At 33.8% G+C, this 21,026-nt stretch overlaps 3 protein-coding genes across 6 annotated transcripts; 2 read left to right on the forward strand and 1 right to left on the reverse strand.

Annotated features, from left to right (window-relative positions):
- Positions 1–775: 775 nt before the first annotated feature.
- LOC130656237 (ER membrane protein complex subunit 10-like) lies at positions 776–3,339 on the forward strand. Its single transcript, XM_057459070.1, has 2 exons — positions 776–1,326; positions 2,934–3,339. Exons 1-2 carry the CDS (start codon positions 814–816, stop codon positions 3,123–3,125), a joined length of 705 nt encoding a protein of 234 aa, XP_057315053.1. The 5' UTR covers positions 776–813; the 3' UTR covers positions 3,126–3,339.
- A 538-nt stretch (positions 3,340–3,877) lies between these two features.
- Positions 3,878–12,454, forward strand: LOC130656234 (uncharacterized). Of its 3 annotated transcripts, none has more exons than XM_057459066.1 (2): positions 3,878–3,962; positions 10,123–12,454. In XM_057459066.1, exon 2 carries the CDS (start codon positions 10,128–10,130, stop codon positions 12,294–12,296), a length of 2,169 nt encoding a protein of 722 aa, XP_057315049.1. In that variant the 5' UTR covers positions 3,878–3,962; positions 10,123–10,127; the 3' UTR covers positions 12,297–12,454. The 3 variants fall into 3 exon arrangements, with proteins under 3 accessions (XP_057315049.1, XP_057315047.1, XP_057315048.1); XM_057459064.1 differs by lacking the exon at positions 3,878–3,962 and adding an exon at positions 6,822–6,927; XM_057459065.1 differs by lacking the exon at positions 3,878–3,962 and adding an exon at positions 7,825–8,031.
- Positions 12,455–15,649: 3,195 nt separating this feature from the next.
- On the reverse strand, positions 15,650–20,905 carry LOC130656235 (N-acetyl-D-glucosamine kinase-like). 2 transcript variants are annotated; one of them, XM_057459067.1, is made up of 4 exons: positions 20,742–20,905; positions 18,541–18,683; positions 16,934–17,263; positions 15,650–16,576 (listed from the first exon to the last, which is right to left on the reverse strand). In XM_057459067.1, exons 2-4 carry the CDS (start codon positions 18,665–18,667, stop codon positions 15,975–15,977), a joined length of 1,059 nt encoding a protein of 352 aa, XP_057315050.1. In that variant the 5' UTR covers positions 18,668–18,683; positions 20,742–20,905; the 3' UTR covers positions 15,650–15,974. The 2 variants fall into 2 exon arrangements, with proteins under 2 accessions (XP_057315050.1, XP_057315051.1); XM_057459068.1 differs by having other exon boundaries at positions 20,704–20,905.
- Positions 20,906–21,026: the final 121 nt, after the last annotated feature.

The following is a 21,026-nucleotide window of genomic DNA, read 5'->3' on the forward strand; positions in this document are numbered from 1 at the left end:
GCTGACTCCCATTCTTGCATGCTACTCCTTGTTAAGAATTATGTTTTCCTGTTTGTTAAACATTTTACAGCAAAAATTAAAAAAAATCTTGTAAAAAGTTTACTTGAAACCATCCAGTTTCCATTCATTTCACTGTTTGGTTATACACATTTCTGTTGGTAATTGTGGATACTAAAATCTACTAACACATACTAAAATGTTAACCCACCTGTTTTATAAAAACATATGAAAGTATGAGTATTGTCACAACACCCTGAAAAGAAGCATGTTGACAGGTATCTAACTTTCTTTGTAGTAAGTAAGTATATAAATCTGCCCATAAGGAAAGGGATTGACATCAGGGATGGAATTTTTTATAAGGGTTTTCAAGAAATTATGAACACTGAAATGTAGGTAAGATGTACAGATCGCAGACAGTTTAATTTAGTGATAAAATCAATTAAAAATTTAATAAAAATACCATAACTAAATTACTTTAGCCATAAGCTGTTCATGGATCTTAGTAACAATAATTTGGAAAATAAAAACTATAAGCTCTTGAGAAAAATGAATGACATAACCCACATCTTTTTTACATGCACAGTTGACTTCCTTTTTGACACCACATGAGGAATTTTTGTGCTTGTTTAGGAGGTTTTGTTGATAATTTTCTACCATTAGCTGACTTGCCCAAAATGTTGCATATTATTGAGTTCTTGAGTTTTTCTAAATTTCTAATTTTTGTTATGTACAAACAGCTCTTTGGTGACAAATCACAAGTCATTTTTTTCCCCTTACAACCTGCGAATATTACTCATACTGTCTTGTTTTAGAATGTATATAAATTTTTTGCCACTCTTAGTGGTGTGCAGCATTTCTCAATTCTCCCATTGTAAGAAATTTTCAGATGATGAAATAACTTTTTCAACACATGGGAATTTACTTCTACAGCATGCATTTGGACCTAATGACCAGTTTTCATCAAGAGGGGAAGTTGTGTTTAAATCTTCAAAGGGTACTGCTGTATTCAAAGACAAGATAGAACTAAGCAGATCAGATTTAGAAAAGCTTGAAAAATTAGTCAAGGAAGATGGTTTGTATTTTATTCGAAGTCCAACGAAAATTGGTGGTGCATTGGAAAACAACGACACGAGTTATGTCTCCACGTTTGTTAGGGCTTGTTATTTGTATGGGTCTGGTTTGCAAGAAACAATAACTGTTGCTGTCGATTATTCTGGAAATGTGATTGGACTTAATATTGTGTCGCCCAGAAGTGAGTGCAAAATTGATGACTTTGATGGCTTTGAAGGAGCCATGTTCAATTCAACAGTGCTTGTCCAGCAACAGGTTTGAAAATTTGATATATTTGTTTTTTAATATATATATATATATATATATATATATATATATATATATATATATATATATATATATATATATATATATATATATATATATATATATATATATATATATATAAATAATCAAGAAACTTGTGCCTGAAATTATGTGAAAAAAAAAGAAATGCGTATTATCTTCAAATCTGAAAATTTAGTACCCTAAAATACACGATGGCCCCTATGGCTTACTTGTCTTCCTAATAAAAACACCTTTCTTCTTAATAAAAATATTTCTCTTCTTTCCTTCAAAATCTTCTCCTCCTCTGTTAGAAACACTCTTTCAAAGTGAGAAGCACTTCTCTTTAATAAACTCAAGAAATTCCTAGACCCAATTCTGGTCCCGATATTAATTGACTGGGTTTTGATAACTCAAGTTTTTAAATAAATGACAACTCTCGTACCCTTTGCCTTTTCAAAATATAATGGGTGACAGAGAAAATTTTGTGTGGTGGAACACTACACATACTTTAGATAAAAATATATTGTGGTATTCCGTTTATATATAAGACTAAATTCTAATCAGGCTGGTCAGTATTCTTATTTTATTTTGTTCTAAACAAAAGAATTATTGTTTTTAGCCGAACATCCTAGTCTGATATTCTTATAAAGTGCATTCATTATAATAAAGAAAAAGCATGTGATTTGCTTAGTTGACTCTACCATGATTTTGAGGACTCTGGGCAGCCATTTATTTTCCCATTTATTGTGTCTATTGATAAATCAAATTAATTACTCTGCTACTGATCTAAATTGATTCGTGATATTATTTTATTCATGCACATGCTTTGAGACATGTTACAATAAGTAAAAAGTAATAAAGTAAAAAAATACACAGACCATGGGTGTAAAATTGTGGACCAGATTTTTAAATTTAGTTGTGAAAAGAAAGTTTGAGCCACATGCAGAGAAGTCTTACTGCAGAAAAGAAATGCAAAATGCAGAAGAAAAGTGTGAGAATACAGAAGAAAACTGGTTGGAACATAAAAAAGAAGTGTTTTTAAATTGAAAGAGAAGTGAGCCATAGGGGCAATCGTACTAAAAAACAAACAAAGTATTTTGTTACTTACTCAGTAACATAAAAAATAATTATTAAAAAGTCTTCAAGTTTTTTTTAATTTTAAAGCTAACTTATTTCTCGTTGAACCTGATCAAATCTCCTTCTATTGTTGCTCCCCTTGAAACTTCTAAATTATATATTTATGAGATTAATTAAATTTTTCCATTGGAAAATTTTCAGTAGTTTATCTTTTCGCACAAACCTGGGATTTTACGTTGCTCAAAATACACTATTTCTCCATGTTAGCCCAGCAGAAACCTTTTCTGTTGATTGCTCATACCATGTTATAACTTGCGGGTGTAACTGATGTATATACCATGTTTCTTACGTTATGCCTTCAGTTAAATGTTTTCAGATGGAATTACAATAATTTTAACAGTAACTTTTGTTTGGAAATCTTATTTACCTATCCATTGAGTATTCATGATGTTCAGATAAGAAATTATAGGAGAAGCTTAGAAATTAACAAAAATAACGTTTTCTTGATCTTTCAATAGGTCGCAGGAGCTGTTCCAGATACCCAAACATTTGTTAAAAGGATCGAGCAGGAAAAGTCAGATGAAGCTGCAGGAAAGGGAAAGGACAACAGGTCTTTCATAGCAAAATATTGGATGTATATCGTACCAGTGTTTCTTGTTCTGATGTTGGGTTCTCAAGCGGAGCCACCTGCAGAAGAGGGTGGAGAATAAATGCAGCACGGAACTTATTTTTTTACTATTCCGAATTAGTGTTATCTTGGTTATAGTTTGGAAGTGCAGCTGGAAGAAGGATCAGGCAAATTTTCAGGACACTTGCCCTTTCAAAAGATGTACCTCATGGTTGAAAACAGCGTTGAACAACAAGGATTTTTTTTGTATAAAATAGTTTGTATTACTATTTTGAAACAAAATTTGTTGTTTATAAGACCTTTCTTTACTCTCTCATATTCGCCCGGTCCAACCACTGAATGGATAAACTATCTTTAAGCTGTTTTTCACAGGGAAGAGTTTTGTGGGTCATTTTCGTAAACAGGATACTTTAGTGATTTTTATTATTTCTAGTTTTAGTGTATAGCAATTAAGTTTATAAGTAGACGAAGACGAACGTGTTGATGACAATTCTTTTCAATGCATATAATATTATTCTGACAGCATTTGTCACTTAAAATTCAAGATGGCAGAACCTCACTGTCAGAGTGTGATATATTTTGAACATTACAGCAGGAAGAAACAGGTGGCAAGGTGTTCAAACGGATGATTCTTCTGTATGAAATCTTCTTTGCGGTGTTCTTTAAAAAAATATTAACATCTCGAATACGTCCCAAGCATGAATACCAGGTAATCGGTACATGAAAGTTTACACTTCTCCGTTTTAGTTTTCGTGTTGCCGGCTAATGCTTCAGGTGTTTAATCTGTTCAGGAATAATTGTCTGCGTTAATAGAACTACAACGGGGGAGGGTGACAGTTCGGTATAATCAATGCCAAGTAAACATGAAAGGTTTTTTAAAAGAAGGTTTTGGCGCACTACAAACATATCTTGATTTTGCGTAAGTTTTGTTGTTGTTGTTTTTTTCTTCCAAATTTTTACATAAACAAAAACTCCAGAAAAAAATCTTGTAAGGCATATTTTTTACCTTTAAAAAATATTTTAGCGCAGAGAAAGTTTGTGAGGTTAGCGAATAATTGTCAAAACAAAGCCTAACAATATTTAAACATTAATATAATATTGAAATGAAAATGCCAAATGAAAAAAAAAAAATTCTCCATTTTCTGTTAAAAGTCCAAAACGACTTTTGAGTGCTATAGATAAATTCCAGCGTAACGTTATATATTTACTTTTCATCGGTAAGCTCTTTCACTTTGGCATTTGCGTAGCAGGAAAAAATATAGGATTTGGTGAAGATAGGTCTTTACCTTTACTCACGGAAACATCGTTTGAGGTTTTAAACTATTATCGACTGTAGATTGAAGGCTTAAGTCCTAGGAATGCCTTCATGTAAAGAAATTGACTAATAATTACTTTGGTTTTTCCTGCCACGCAGACGCCAGAGCCGAAAGAGCTGTTACCACTGTATGTAACCAACAAAATTTAGTTATGCTTTCCAAAAAATATTCGATAATGAATGAACACAATATGTATTTCATTTTAAAGCTTCACTGATATAAATATAATATTAAGGTTACTGTAAAGGAAAAAACTCACTTAATGAGTAGTCTCAGAAAAACCCTTATAATTTATCAATACTTTTATATTTTTTTAATTTTTTTGTTTGTTTCTGAATGCTTAATGAAAGATATTTTTGATGGTGTTATTTTCGTGAGATGTTAATTTTCCAAATAGAAAATATAATGAATTAAACACACACCATTTTTTTTTTTCACCGTACGTTTTAAAATGGCTTCTTTTTCCGAACGCGTGGTCGCAGACTTCTCGTTTTTGCACCATTATGTTCAGCATAAATTAAATTCAAAAAGGTTCCCGGTTTTTTTTTCTAACAACGTCGTTATGAAATTATTTCTAATTATATATAATTATCAAAAAAATGCATATTTTTTTCTTTCTGTTGTCATAATTCGCTAATCAGTAATTTATACAAAAAAATCCGGGAACCTTTTGTGCATAATTTATTCAGCTTTCCATTACTGAAAATTTCAATGAGCCAATAGGAAGCTTTCGGAAAAAGAGACCACAAACGTAAAGGCATGTATGCGAAAATTTACTAACGAGATATTTGTTTTTAAAGATTTTCGTAGGTGTTATGAAAATGTGTAAACTGAGTATGCAGAAAGTTGATGGAAGTGTGAACTTTTTCTTTATGCTGAATATGCGTGCACGCGTTCAGAATTATTAACAGACAGAAGTCAGGGTTACAAGCTCATATGCATACTCCTTAACTTTGATTTTTTTAATGATTTTTTATGAAGGTAAACTATTTCTAAAAAAATATTATTGTGCATATATTTATACGGTACTTTCATATCATGCATAATGTTTACAAAAAATATGCTCAACTCATTTTGCACATATTTTCTCAAAGGTGTGAAGGATATAACACCTCTGAAAAGGCTTTTTCCAGAAAAAAGGGATGTTCCAAATATTTTCATGAAATATAAAAATGTCATTCGAAAGAGAATTTTGTTTTCTATATGTCATGAATTTTTTGCAAAAAACCTAAAAAAAAATTTGTTTCCTTTACAGTAACCTTAAGAAAACTGAAATCTTTTTTCATCATTTGCTAAATTTCACGTATAAAATCCTAGTTCCTACCAAATGAAATTATCTCCTTTCTCTCGTTGTTTGTGTAACCAATGGATTCTCACTATTCTGAACGCCTGGTTTCATAGTTTACAGATCTTAAAATCCATTTAGAATTTTCATATTTTTATAAATAATAGTGTATAGGCGCCCGGGGCGCTCGTTTAATTATATTTACCAAGGCGAGCAATACGTACAATTGCTTGTACTGAAGTTATTTCTTGTGTCGTCATTATGCGTAGTTGGTCGTGCTGAAAATTATATTGTCGGTCTCGGTAAGTAGAAATACGAAGTCGTCGCCTAAATTTTATCAAATATGGAAAATATAAAATTACTAGTCGTTAACCCGTGGAAAACTCCACGGATTGCAAATATTGCCAGTCCTCATTTCCCCTCAATAAGACAAAAAAAAAACTACGGTGCCCAAATCTGGACAGGGTGGTTGTAATTACAGTGCTGATCTGTGAAAAAAATTCACATCGTTGGGACCAAAACTCCGAGTTTAAAGGAAGACTTTTGCGACGAATCCGAAGTGACACGGGTTGTTTTTTCCTTCTGCCGCCTCTACATTTAATGTAATCTCTTCGTCTAATGAGAGCAATTAGCAAGGATTAGATCCTTGTAGAGTTATTCTAATTATGTGAATAAAAGATTAATAAAGAGTGATTTGTTTTTACATTTTTTATCAGCGAAATGTTTGAATGAATGCGTCATATGTTACCACTGTGAATGCTTTTCATGGCGTTCTTGAAAAAAAATTTCGAAATATTAACCAATTACATCGCTACAAAAGTAACAATCCAGTGGATGTATTTTCACTTGTGAACGGCGCGAAAACAAGAGAAAATCAATAGCAAAACTGTTTTTGTTTCATTTTTTTTTTAAGTACTCTAGCTAGTTTTTTTTAGTGAGAATGGCGATTTACAAAAATGATTAACAATTAATGTAAAATTAAAGCCTGTTAATTTCCTTATTCACGATATAAGATCACAGGCGCATCGGTTATACTTTACCCTCGTCCCCAGAGTTTTTTGCCTTTTTGATATGATTTCTTATATTAAAAGTCAAAAATCCCTGGGGACGAGGGCGGTTACACTGATTATGTATGAAAACAGTTTTAAGAAAGAAAAAATTAAATGCGGTAAAAAGCTGTCTTGTATCAAGTGTTTTTTAATAAAACAAAACAAATATGGAGGCGAAAATTAGCAGAAAAAACAAATGACGCAAATCGATCTGACTTTTCATGTTTATAAAATGTACATTCACAGTTTCGTTTATTTTCTTTTGTTTATCCTTATTACGTCATTTTTGTTATGTGTTCCGTTGACTGTTTATTTATTTAATATCTTTTTGCTTTTCCCACTTTTTCTTGTTTTTTACAAAATAATGACGATATTATTAAATGACGTCATGCGGAGGTACAGTATCGCACCCACATTAAAAAAATAAATATCAAAATTCGTTAAGTTTTAACACTTACCTTTTAACTCCAACCTCGTTTCCAGGAGATTTTACCTTTTTGAATAATTTAATAGTAGCGTTGGCCGCCTTGTCATAACGAGTTAGTCCACAATCCCTGGGAACGAGTTTGCTTGGGACTTATATTTTGTTTTTGCAACTAAGCTGCGGTAGCTTAATACTTTTAGATAATAGCTTGATGGTCGCTTTAATTGCATTAATAATCTTACTTTGATAAAAATGAGCTCTTCCTCGTTGATAACACTGTATAAAAGATTACAGTAGATAGGCACATATTCAGAAATAATTGATACCAATGGGCGTTAAGGGCTAAAATTAAATAACTTCAAAGTGCGGAAGTTTTATAATAATGGCAAAAGCCTGAAATGACATGTTATATTTATGGGCGTAAATAGTACATTTATGAGCGTAGCGTATATACCTAAAAAAATTTAAGGCATGCGGAAATTTGCAATGTTATTCAAAAATTATTAAAAAAATCAAATCAGTTTTAGGGGGGTCATTTGGTTAACCGTTTTAAGTTTATTAGTGCATGCCCTTTTATTTTAACCTATAATCACACATAATTTTTATAAAAAGTAAATAAAATAATTTTGAAGATCAAAGTACGAAGTTGGTATGACGTATTAGCTTGTATGTAAAGAGCAACCATAAACATCTTGTCACAAATTGTTGTTCAAGCTGGACAAATCTTTTAAATCTCTTTGTTTATTTGATTGCGACGAACTGTAGGTTTTCTTCTAAATAAAACTCTGCGAGGGAGAGTGATGTTATTGAAACGTTTTAGCAGATTGTGTGGACTACTTATAAATTTATCGCGCTAACTTGCAGTCCGTCTTTTTTCTTTGAAGAGCAATTAACTGAACCACGTGCAAAAACAAGTGAGTTTTTTTGTCTTGTTGTGTTGTTGTTGTGTTTTTTTCTTGTGACCTTCGAAGATCCGCTTTAGTTAACTCAATATTCCAGGAACATAATAAACAAGACTAAAACAAGTCAGTCTTAATGTGTTTTCGTTCAAGGGAAATTCGTTTACTTGGTAGCTATACGAAAAGCATCAGTTCTTTCACACGAATCGATGTATTGTTTGGGAGAGTGGACAATTCCTCGTTTCTCATCACCATGATTTTTTTCCAATTTATTTTTAAAGTGAAACAAATAAAAAACGTAAATAAACTTTTTTGTCTAATTTTTTGAAAGTAATATAAATCTTTTAGCATGTTTTTCTTTGAAAAAGATTTGTGTAATATCGAAAAACATAAGCACCAATTAACGAGGTTTGAATTTCAAAATTGTAGCCACATTTTAATAACTCAAAAATATTCGTCAGACATAAAAACAAAGTAAGAACTGTGTGAATTATAATGTAAATTATATGTATTAAGCTCAAGTAAGACTTATCCCAGACGTAACGCAACACAGGCGGAAAGGTTGGAAATGCCACATCTTTCTGTCATTTAAAGTCAGTAACAATAAATAAACATTAATTTTTTCTTTTATAAAAATCATTTTGTTATAATTTATGTCACTGATTGAATAATTTTTAAATGCAAAATTAAAATTCTAAAACTCATAAAGTACACATTTCCGAATTACATGTTTTTTAAAATTTTAGAATTTTGACTTTAAGATCGTATTCAACATCTTTGAATTGGTGTGTGTATAAATTTTCAACTTAATCCGACGTGTGAAAATGCTGTTTTGGTGGTATTTTGTTACGGTCAAAATCTTAATTTTCTGCTTGTACTAATAAGCCTCGGTTTCAAGCAGAGTTAAATTAAGACAAAATTAATTGTTTGTTGTATGAATCTAAAGATTTTATATTCTATTAAATTTCAGGTAAGGATTTCAGAAATCACGTTTATTTTGTTTGAAAAAGTTTAGAAATAGCAGCGGTACGAAGAAACTTATTTGGGAAAGGTGTATTATTCTGGATTCTAAATGGAATCAAAGAAAAAAGCATAAAATCAAAAATAAATATATAAAATAATTTATTTCTTATCCTCACAGCACAATGTCCCTCAGTTGATTCCTAAAAGGTTAGAAAACAAGTTTGTTTATAACACACTGAATACTACCACCCACATAACAAAGCCAAAAAAAGAAGTTTCGAAACCGGAGACAGTTTTTTTTCATTTTTTTTTATTTTACACTAATCCTAGTTGTCAGCCTGTCCTACATATTTCGGTCACCATTATCTTGTGTATCTGTAGCACGAAGTAGCCATTTGGCGGCCATTTTGAACACACAGACAAAATGCAGTTTGAATTAATCTATATCATAATGCCCATATACGTCTGTTTGTCTGTCTGTCACGCAAAATGGTAGCTTAGCTGCGCAATAGCGAGAAGCACGCAATGTGGTATAAAAAGGGCGGGCGAACCCGTGGATTTTCCACGGGCTGACGACTATATATACAGATAGTCCGTGGCCCGTGAAAAATCGACGGGTTTGCCTGTTCTTTTTAAACCCCATAGCGTGACAGACGGACAGACGTATACGGGTATTATAATATAGAAGTTGTTAATCCGTGGAAAAATCCACGGGGTCGCCCGTCCTTTATATATAACATTTCGTGGTTCCGTAACAGGACGCGTCTTTCGCGGACAGACAGACAGACGGAATACGGGTATTATAATTTAGACTAGTCGTTGCCCGTGGAAAAATCCACGCGTTCGCCTGTCCTTTATATTTACTTGTCGCGACAAAGTGGATAAAAATATATCGCAATTGATATTCGTGTTTCCGTAACATCGTTTTTTAACTCAGCAGAGGGTCCGCGCAGAGACAGACAGACGGAATACGGCTATTATAATTTACGGGATCACCTGTCCTTTATATATCGTATTTCGTGTTTCCGCAACAGAACGCGGCTTTCGGGGACACGTAGACGGCTATTATTAAAGAGATAGAGACCACAATGCAACATAAAAAATCTATATATCTAAATATAAGATGCAAATACTTGCTTTTAGTGAATATGGAACCACTGCACACATCGTCTTCGGTGCCGTCAATTTCGTTAACGTCACAAATGACCATCGAAAACGAAGAAGACGTTGAAGATATATACTCGAGAGGAAGAAGTGACAGTTTTTTAGAAAAAATGAAGCAAAGCGTACCCTCACCGGCAAGAATACCGTCGCCGAAAACACATCGGAAGAATCACGGAAGCCGAAGCGAAAACGGCAATCATCACCAACGTCATTATCGTTCTCCGTCGTCGCCAATATTAAAAAGACGTCAGCAACGGGTAGTGGACGATAGCGAGGGAATATATTTATCTGTTGAAAGTATCGGTGGACGCCCTCGAAGTAGCAGTGATACGGATGTACGAAAGCATAAAAAACATCACATGCGGAGAGCACGAAGCAACTCTAACATCAGTAACAAAAAACAATCATACGTACATGGCGATGAAGGGATATCACCTTTAGCTTCACCGCTTACATCGCCTTGCGCTTCTCCACATGTATCTCCCAGTGGTTCTCCTACGCTAACAAGACCTGCGAGTAAAGTACCAGCGTCGGAGATACCTGATGATACACTCACCCGTAGGAGTTTTGACGTTAAGGGTAACATCAAAAATGGCGAAAAAGAATGGACGAAGGAGAGTGCTTTAAATATGATTGAAGCGTTATCTGCGCAATGCGATAGCAACATTGTTGATGTAGAATCGCAAATTAATATCACGTTTTTACAACTCGCCACTGCTCTTGACAATCGAAGGAAAGAACTTCTAGAAAAGGCTCGAACGCTTTACGACCAGAAGAAACAAACGTTAAAGAAATCCCGAGAAAGGTGTCTGAGAAGTAGACGTTCTATTTCTCACCAAAGTTCTATTGATGAGAATGAAGTCAAAACAAACGGTTATCAGAACGGGACGTCGTCCAGCAAAAGGCGAAGTTCTGTTGACGATCAAGACGATATATTACAACATAATGGTATACTAGAACCATGGAAATTGTCATCAGAGGTAGACATAAATGAAAAAAAAGAAGTAAGCTCCGAGCCAATAGCTAACAATGAAGGTGTCTTCTCGGAAGTTTTAGAAGAAGGAAATTTAACTTTCACATTCAACGAAGAAGTGTCAGAAATGTTTAACAACATTGGTGTAATCGGAAATGATTTATCTTCTCCCCAGTTCTCTTTTACAAAAGGTTTATGCAAAAGTTTTGCATTGGCTGGTGACGAGGTATACTTCGAAGTTCATACAAGAAATACTAAGGGGGAGGTGACGTTTAATAATCGCGACAAGTTACAAATTAACGCCGTCGACTGTGACGGAGAAAAAATTAACGTTGTTTTGAATACATTGGCAAAAAACAACAAGAAAGGAATTATTACCAATACGAGTCAAATATCACATGTCGCTCTTGCTCATCGATATTACGCGCCATTTTTTGTAGCAAACAAACCAGGTGTTTGCAAAATTGAAATTTCATTAAACGATGTTGAAATTGAAACAAGTCCGATAAGATATACCATCTATCCTAAGATGAATCTGACATTCGATTTAAAAACACCCCAAGAAAAGAAGGAACAAGTTATTGCGCCATTGTGTGGGTTTATTCCTCTCAATAACATCGACGATCGAAGACGGCGGTCGTTTATACGACGCGAAAGCAGTGAAGACGCTGATTGGCAGGATTCTCCGTGGGTGGTTCAAAAGGGTGATAAATCTACTTTACTGCAATCATCAAACGAAATGCCTTCATATATTTATGCGGCCACTGTTGTGACAGGTCTTTGCGCGTGGAAAATAAGAGTAAACTCAGCGTGTGCAAGTATTACACTCTCCATCGGAGTGGGCACACGAACCGGCATACCTGATATTGACGAGCATTTTTCCTGTTTTTTTTCTGTTGGTAATTCAGATTCGAATTCAAGCAAAAATGACGGCAAACCTAAAACGCCTGTGAGAAGGTCTTCGTCGTTTACGCGACTCTCTTTAACGTATGCCGTCTTATTAAACACAGACGAAGGAGTGGTTCGTGTCGTGTCGGAAATGGATAACGAAGACAAAACTGTCAGTATTAATCGAGAAATCTTAGAGAAATCGAACTTATTTCCCTTTTGTGCGATGGTTCATCATCACAAAAATTGTTTACTGCAAGTTTGTCCACGACCGCAGATAACTCTGCTGTGAGAATTTAAAATAATTTTTAAATGATTTTTTAGTAATATTATCCAATAAAATTTATACTGGGGAAGCTATAGTTAACTACTCTAGTCTGTTAATGATAAGTTACTTTTTTTCTATACAATACAATACCCCAGTGTGTTTTGTCTGTCACACAAATACGACGTTTTGGTTTTATTTTGTAAACAACCAATTAACTATTTTGACGTCACATCGATACAAAAGATTGACGTCAATGCTAAAAAGATTACCACAGTTATTGTAATGCACCCAATGTGAATTACAAACAACAACTTGAAAACGCATAGAAAAAATTGCTATTTTCTTCGTCTTGGTAACTAACTGGATATTGGCCTAGTCTCTCCAGCCGAAGTCAATAACCTGTCTCAAAGGCTGATAACGTCGTCACCGACTGGTGGCTTTATGGTAGAGCGTTTGTCTTCAGTGCAGGAAGTCGTAGGTACAAGCCAAGGCTAGGTCATGGCAGAGTCTATAAAAGTGTGAGTCGATCCTTTCTGTTAGCACTCAGCATAAGAATAGCATTGATATCTTTGGCGGTTGTCTAGTTGAGCAGTTGTTATGCTTGCACGACTTTCGTAGATCAAATGGGAGCTTTAAATGCACTAGGATCCCCTTCGCAGGACACTCATTAATGACAGTTCCATTAGGACCTGAAAATGCTATTCTTGGTGAATAATAGTATTAAATAAATCCTGTATATCATTTCTGTGTGGTCGGATTGTTAACGAAGGTATCAATACCCTTAGGATAGTATTTGCAAATATGAAATCCGCAATTTTTAAACAATTACTTCGCATTTTGGCTGATTTCCAATAAGTTTTTAGTCAATTAAATACGAAATTCACTTAGGTACACGAGCAAAACAACAGCGACTTGAGGTTGGTAGCAATCTATATTTTTGCAATCAATAGAAACATGCGCATTTACAATGTTTCATTCCGCATTTTCATCAGTTTAGGCTGCTACAAAACTTGTCAAATATAACAATACTTGTGTCTGACAGTTGTAATTTTTTTTGTTTCAATCGCATTACGAAATTAACCAATTTCTGAAGAAAAAGAACTCAAGTCATTAAATAGACTGACGCAATACCTTATGCGAGAGCGATCATTTTCTCTCGGGGGCACACGAACTAAAACTAGTCTAGTTTCTCAAACTTAGATCAACCAACGTACAGTCTTTTGGGAAACAACGAGTTGATGACATTGTTGGAGGATCTCTACCCAGTTTTTCCCAACCGTCAGGTTTAGAAAAATTCCGCAAACTGTATGAACCATTTCCCTGCCCCTGAAACGAATTCAAAAAAATTCTAACATTTAGTTCTATTATGGGCAAATCACTACTGACGTAAACGTAACACTTTTCCAACGTGCACGGATTTTTGGCCTTTTTTAAGCTTCGTGCGGTAATGTGCTTCGCGATAAATGACATCTTATCTCTAGGCGGAAAAAGTTTACGTAATTAAACTTAAAAAGTTGGTTTCATGCTTAAAAAAATTTGTAGTTTCCTAGTGTAAGCTAGTGTTATATAAGAGTACTGCAAACAAACAGTCCATACCCTCGACCCTAGGACTTGTTGGATCTTTTATATTTAGACGCAGTCCAAAAAGTCTAACAAGTCCTGGGGAGGTTGAGAATACTCCTATAATTACATAGCATGAGAACGTCAGTGCTAAGGAGAATAATTATGGATTGCTTTTCAAAGGTTTTGTCTTAAAGGAGATATTGTAAAATCCGAAAACGTAGCCTAGAACTTGAGAACTCGTATTCACGTACGTACTAAAGAGATATTACCCTGAATATACCTAGGTTATACGGAATAACATTTGCATGCATAATCATTTTGTGCGATATATAAGTCAGATAGCAATTTCGTTCCTGAGGATTTTTTCTAGGATGGCGAGGAGCAGAAAAAAAGCCCTGGGGCGCAAGTGGATGTACAAAATACAAAAAAATGAAGTCAGTTTAATGTTTAGAGTACAAATTTTTAGGAAATTAATTTCCTTAAGCTAGTACGTAAAATTTATTTTGTGGGGCCTCTATAAATTTAATACTTCAGGGTCGTCCCTTTTGTTATAGAATCAAATTCGAGGGAACTTCAGGACTTTGAATGAGATTTTTCTATTTTTTTTGTTAAATATCAACTTAAGGGAGAGATTTAAGGAGTCAATTTTGAAAAGACTTTAGTCTTTTTAAAATTGAGCAGAAATGAGAAATTTCGAGGAGTTCCGAACCGTCTATATAAATTGGCCTAAGTTATTTAACAGCCTAAATTTCTTGTCACCAAGAATTTCACTTAGTCATAAATGGGCGACAGAATTTGGTAAATCTTTTGTGGATATTCTTCCAAAGGGACTCAATTTATGCTACTAGTCGTTAGCCCGTGGAAAAATCCACGGGTTCGCTCGTCCTTTTTATACTTGCGCAGCTAAGCTACCATTTTGTGTGACAGACGGACAGACGTATATGGGTATTATAATATAGATATCTGTTTAAACTAAACTAAATGCAACGAAGCCTTGTTCTCACCAGTGATTTAGATTGAGGCTATTATGAGGCGCTATTTGAGAAAGGTGTAAGGCCATTTCAACAGAGAGGCTCTTGAAATTGCTTTGTTTCATTCCTTTATTTAAAACGAAGAAATTCGTATTGTCCATTCTATTTTTTTTTTGCCCTTGGCAAAGTGAACTTAAAATTTTTTATATAAATTTATTTTTATATTTGTTTTTAAAATCATCATATTAAAATCTATCCATAAAAAAGAACGGAGATTCCATAATTGTAAAAAATTACTAATGACAATAAATGAAAAATAAAAATAATAAACAATAAATTATGGCGTCATATAAACAATTGTTACGGTTGGTCATCAAAAGCTAAATAAAAATCATCAATGCTTTTTCAGTGAAGGGCTCTAATGATTAAGGCTGCTCGAACCTTCCTGACAAATTTACCTCCTTTATATTGATCAAAACGAACACAAATAAAAACATCAGAAAATAAGGGGAAAAACAAAGCAGAGTTTTTTTAAAGCCAATGGACCCGTAACTATTTGCATGATTTTATTGCTTGAATAGCAAAGTGTACGCTTAAACAGAAAACATATCAGTTTAAAATAAAATAGAAAACCCTATTTCAAAGCATAATTAAGAAGTCTCTAAATCATAAAGTAAATTGCGAAACTGCAAATTAATTACCTCAAATACCTATTGTTTTGCTTAAACCCATTCTGCAAATTTTGAATTCGAAACAAAACATTTTAAAGACAAGGAAGTTCGCAAACATTAATTTCGCACTGATTTCTTCACTATATGTACATTTTATGGTATTTTTTCTATAAATTTTTTTTTGCATGGCCATTAAAAAATTGTGAAAGAATTGTTCTCTTGAAACAGCGAGAAAAATACTCCGCAGAATCAAATTCCAATGGCGCATATAAAAAACTGTAAACATTTGAAATGGTAACCTCCAAACATGTTAGTGCTTTGCGGACACATTATTTGTAAATGGTCATTTTAAAAATGGTGACGCACTAATCTATTTACACAATTTTATATATTATAAAAATTACCAAACATTAACGAAAAAATACTAAGTGTGAACATCAAAGCATTCGACACATTCATGAAATCAAATTCATGAATTACCAAACAATATACGACCATTAATTCGAAAATTTGCAATGAAAAAATTCTTCGGACATTTTCGAATAATCAATTGAAATCTCAAGCTGGTCTTTTCTCGCCGCCCAAGCGGCTGCACCCACTGCAGGCCTGGCATTGTTCTTTAACTTCAACAAAGAGATCTCTTTTAAACGTTTTTCTTCATCTGTTTGTGGCGACAAACCGGATAGAAATCCCTCTTTCAAATACTCCCAACTTTTCCATACAGAACCAACGCATATAATTTTCAGACCTCCATTTTCTACAAGCAGTTCATTCTCCATTTTTGGAATTAATGCCTTAACATGTTTTCCCAAATTATTTCCCGCCGTTGATAAAATGTGAAGAGATAGCTTGTCACCCTCCCTGGCACCTTTAACAACACCCTCCAAGCAAAATTTAGCGATAAAGTGTTTGTCCAGTTCTTTACTGTTCGACGGGTAAAGATGCGGCAGTATACCGAACATATCGTTCATGCCGAAAAATTCAAACATGGCTTTTTTGAGAAAACATGTCTTGTGAGGGGAACGTTCAAATCCGTCTGCATCTTGATAGACCCAACGTAAAGCTTCCAACACAATCCAGTAGGCACTACCTTGATCACCTGGTAAAAACAGTTTTCAAAAAATTTGTAAAACACTCTTTTAACAATTTTTTGACAATATGGAACATTTGTTATTCGTGCACATACAAAAATACAAAATCAAGTGTTTGCTTTTTTTGTTGTTGCTAATTTCTGCAAATTTTCACTTTCGTTAAGTCAAAAACTTCTATGAAGAATACTGAAACATCAAACAAAGGCTTGTACAAAATTTCCCAGTAAGGTAGATAGTTTAGTGCATATAACAGATCAATAACGACTGTTAAACTAATTTTACACTCCCAAAGATGAAATCTTAACAAAATATTACGCCAGTAAAAACAACTATTTCCATGAAACAGTAACCATTCGTAAACTTACCCAAAATATGGCCCCATCCTCCACAATTTACAGTCATTCCTGATGGATTTGACAGTAGACAGTTAGAGCCTGTTCCTGCAATCAAGACAACACCACCACCACTTGATGCTGTGACGAGCGGTGACAGCGTATCGTTGCATGTGTGACAGTGCTCTGCTGTGTTGGGATACTTCACCAACAGAGCAGAAGAAATCTCATTCTGTTTAGCGAGGTCATCAGCACCACTGAGGGATAGTCCAAGAGATTTTAGAGGAGCATCTGGTTGAAGACCGGCTGCTATTTTTGCTTTCCTTGTCAGTTCTTCAATTCTTTTGTAACATTCATCTAAACCTAATTCGTGAAACAAACACTATATAAGTCTAGGGATGAATTGCTTTTCAAGGGCTATTTCAAAAAGGCTACCTTAACATTACAGGTGTTGTTTGTCTCTATTAAGCAGTACACCTTTATAAACAATTGATTTTTTGCATTTCGCTCGGAACATTGTTTAGCTAGTTAGGAAAAAATTTCGCCAAAAAGTATTTATTTTATTTATACTATAATTTCTCACTTATTGACCTGATGCAAATTGTTTTTGGTGTATTTATAGCATTAAGTAAAAGTAACTTCTATATGTTGAGTATACCATCAGAGTGAATGATCAAGAGCGTCTTTTATAAAATAAAAACAACTCTATGCTTTAAAACATATAAAGTATATAACAAAAACAAGAGTAAAAAATTCTGAAAATAAATTTAGACATAGGCATCATACACTAAGAATAAAGTCTTAGTGCGTGATACCTAAAGATAACTTTAGAAGAAATTACTTTAATTTTTAACATAATGCAGACTCTGCTAACAAAACATGACACCTAAAATGTACTTTTTGAATCTCATGTAAATAGCTGCTATAAGTAGCTGCTTTGCAATTAAGGACAGAATACCCAAATTATTATGCTGCTGACTCTTTTTCTGTTTTAAGAATAGTAGTTGCATCACCAGTCATTGTGGAAAAATTAAATGCCATTTTAAAGTCAGTATGTCAAAGCGTCTGGGTATTTCTGCACTTGCAGGTAAACGTGTTAAACTTGGTTCTCAGGCCACTGCTGTTCTCAAACATGTGATGTTTAGTAATCACTCTCCACCATCGTCTCACAAATTTCAGTACTTGTGGAAAAGTCTAATGATTTTAAACTCACTCTGGTGAAGAGTTTATTAATTGAGTGTGACCGTTCCATTTTTAACAACACAGTTTCAGTTTGACTTTAGAATTATTTTGATAGTTTATTTTTATTTTTATTTTTACTATTTTATCTAATTCATTTAAAATTTAGAATTAGTGTAAACATATTTTTAAGCTACTTGCTTGCTAGCTATCGCCAAAGGTAACAATGCATAGGAGCATACAGCTGTGAACAATCAATTCAGAAAGGATTTTGATGCTACAATTGCTAAAAATGTATAAGAATTTGATGTTGAAAAATAGAATTTATATTATATATACATAAACAATAAGGAACTTAAACAAAAATTTGTGCACAAAAATTGTTGTATAGATTTTAGGGAACTGCAAGGCAGCTAAAGAAATTGGGATCTATTTCGGATAATAATAACAAAAGCACATACCAATAAGCCATTGATTTGTTCCTTCCCCTTCTGCTTTACCCAGTATATTTCCCGAACTATCAACAATAACCAAGATTGTATGACTGGCTCCACCCTCACAACCACCAAAATAGCTTGTTGCAGCCATTTTTATTAACAGAAATCTAAAACAACACAACTGGACTTTTTTATGTATTGTTAATGTCTTTACTTACCAAACAAGGTTCGTTGAATGTTTGTTGCAATGTAAGTGTGGATGCTGCCTAAACTCTCACACATTGTGCTAAAAGGCAGGGTTTGATTTCCCTTGGTGGTGATTCAATATGGACAATGTTGTGTATTAATCAATCAATCAATCTTACACAGCCATAGCCTGGAAACAACTGTTACTTGATCATTGTAAAGACAACTTTATAAGAAGAAAATTTGGCAGAAGAATCTTGCTGGGAAAAAGCCTCCTTTTCAAGTTTTTTACATTCGAAATAATTGCTAACTTCATTTCAAGGCTATTGTAATCATTGACAAGAGAACATTATAACCAAGATTTGCTGTTAGAACCTTGCATTGTGAAGCTTTTCTTTTAAGTTGTTTACATGCAAAATTATTGCACATTCAGGCCAAATCTACAGCCCACGAAATTAGCCCAAAAACTTGTCAGCAATAAATTGCCAACGCAAAAGAGTGAGGCGTCGGCAATTTTGAAAATATTATTTAAATATTAACAGTATCAAGCGTAATTTTTTTTTATTTCAATCTTGGTAACTAATCGAAATTTGTGAATTATTTTCACACAAAAAAATAAATTGGATGAATTGTTAGAAAAAGAAACTTTTAACGATATCTAAAAATAAACAGAACAAAATAATTTTTTTCTTTGATGATTTCTACTCTCGTATTAAATCGATTGTTTTTAATGTTCGCAAACTGTAGAAGGCAGTGCTTTAAAGTTGAGAGCATCAACCTAAAAAACTTATTTATTTAACATTAGTAGGCTGTTTAGTTAGAAAGTCAGACGACTCATTATAAGCAAGTGGATCTGAACAACCTCGGCAGTTTGACATCGCAAAATAAAACAGCGCCAGCAATTGCCGATTGCCGACGCTAATTTCTAATAGGATAGTTTTCATCTGCAAAACTGGTCAGTGGCAAAGGAGAGCACATAATTATCTGGTCTATAAAATAAAACTACTACCCCAAACACTACCCAAATTGGGGTACCCCCATTGTAGTTTTGAAGACTGCATATATACAGACTGACATATATTTGCATATATAAGGCACGGGGTGAAGTGTATATAGCCTCTTTGTATTTAACTATATCACGAGACACACATGTTATTTCTTGTCCTGCTGGTATCTCTAACCCATGTTTTCAATTAACCCTATTTATGAAGATGTAAACAACGTGTTTTCCTTAAATCATAATGGCTACCCTGAAAGATACAGACCTGTTTTGCTTGAAATGAATGAAAGAATGAAATAAACATATATTTCAGTTTACTATGAGATAAAAACATTATTAATTAAAAATTATGCCCTAGTAAACCCCAGAAACTGCCAAAGTTAGCAGAGCTCGAAGTATGAAAGCCACCGTGGACAATACAAAACACAGAACTTATACACAGACAACACTACAAAACAAGACAGACCAAGCGAAAAAATGTGAAAATATTGCAGTTGCAAATCCCAAGAAAAGGAGTGATGTGAAAGTAATTGTGAACAATAGTAATTTTAAGTATATATAAATTAAACATAATACACCTTCATGATAATTCAAATGTACTTGCGTTCCTACGGCTCTCCATCGTTTTACAATATCGGAAAAAAGGAGGTAAAAATTGTGTTTTTATGAGAGTTTGTTAGAGACGAAAGCGTGTTTACTCCAGTTTTTTAACTTCCGTCGTATCAATTTCTTTCAGATTTTCAGGAAACGTTAATAATAATAAGATACAACTTATGTGTACTTTTTATAAAAAACAAAACGCGGCAAGAAAAGTTATCACGAAAAACGTGTTTTCTCCTTAATAAACTCTTGTTTGAAGTGAAAGTGTGATGTTTACCTCCTCTGATCGCAAAATAAGCTGCAATGGAGTGTAGTTTTCCAGAATTATCGTAAAGGTGTATTAGCTAGACAAGAAAGCATCATGTGACATGTGCAGAGAGAATCTATTTCAAATATATAACCTGTGTTTGTCATAAACAGATTATTCATAATGACTGACCAGGTCAGGTAGCTTTGATTCAATCACGGATCAATTTCACTACCCGCACCCACAAAAGCTGTATTAGCGGAAAAACAAGGCCTGTGTGAAGCTGTTTTGTTTCTTGGTCCCTTTATCCACACATCCTTTCTCTACGATACGATTTCTTTACGATACTCCGAATCATCTACAGGAGAGTAGGGACACCCAATCGAAAAAAAAACACTGTTTACGCCTGGTAATAATAGCAACTAAAGGCCCGTTTCCACTCTGGGAAATTTTCCGTGGACAGGTAAAATTTCCACG

The sequence above is a fragment of the Hydractinia symbiolongicarpus genome, chromosome 9 (assembly GCF_029227915.1).
Source record: "Hydractinia symbiolongicarpus strain clone_291-10 chromosome 9, HSymV2.1, whole genome shotgun sequence".
Classification (NCBI taxonomy): Eukaryota; Metazoa; Cnidaria; class Hydrozoa; order Anthoathecata; family Hydractiniidae; genus Hydractinia; species Hydractinia symbiolongicarpus.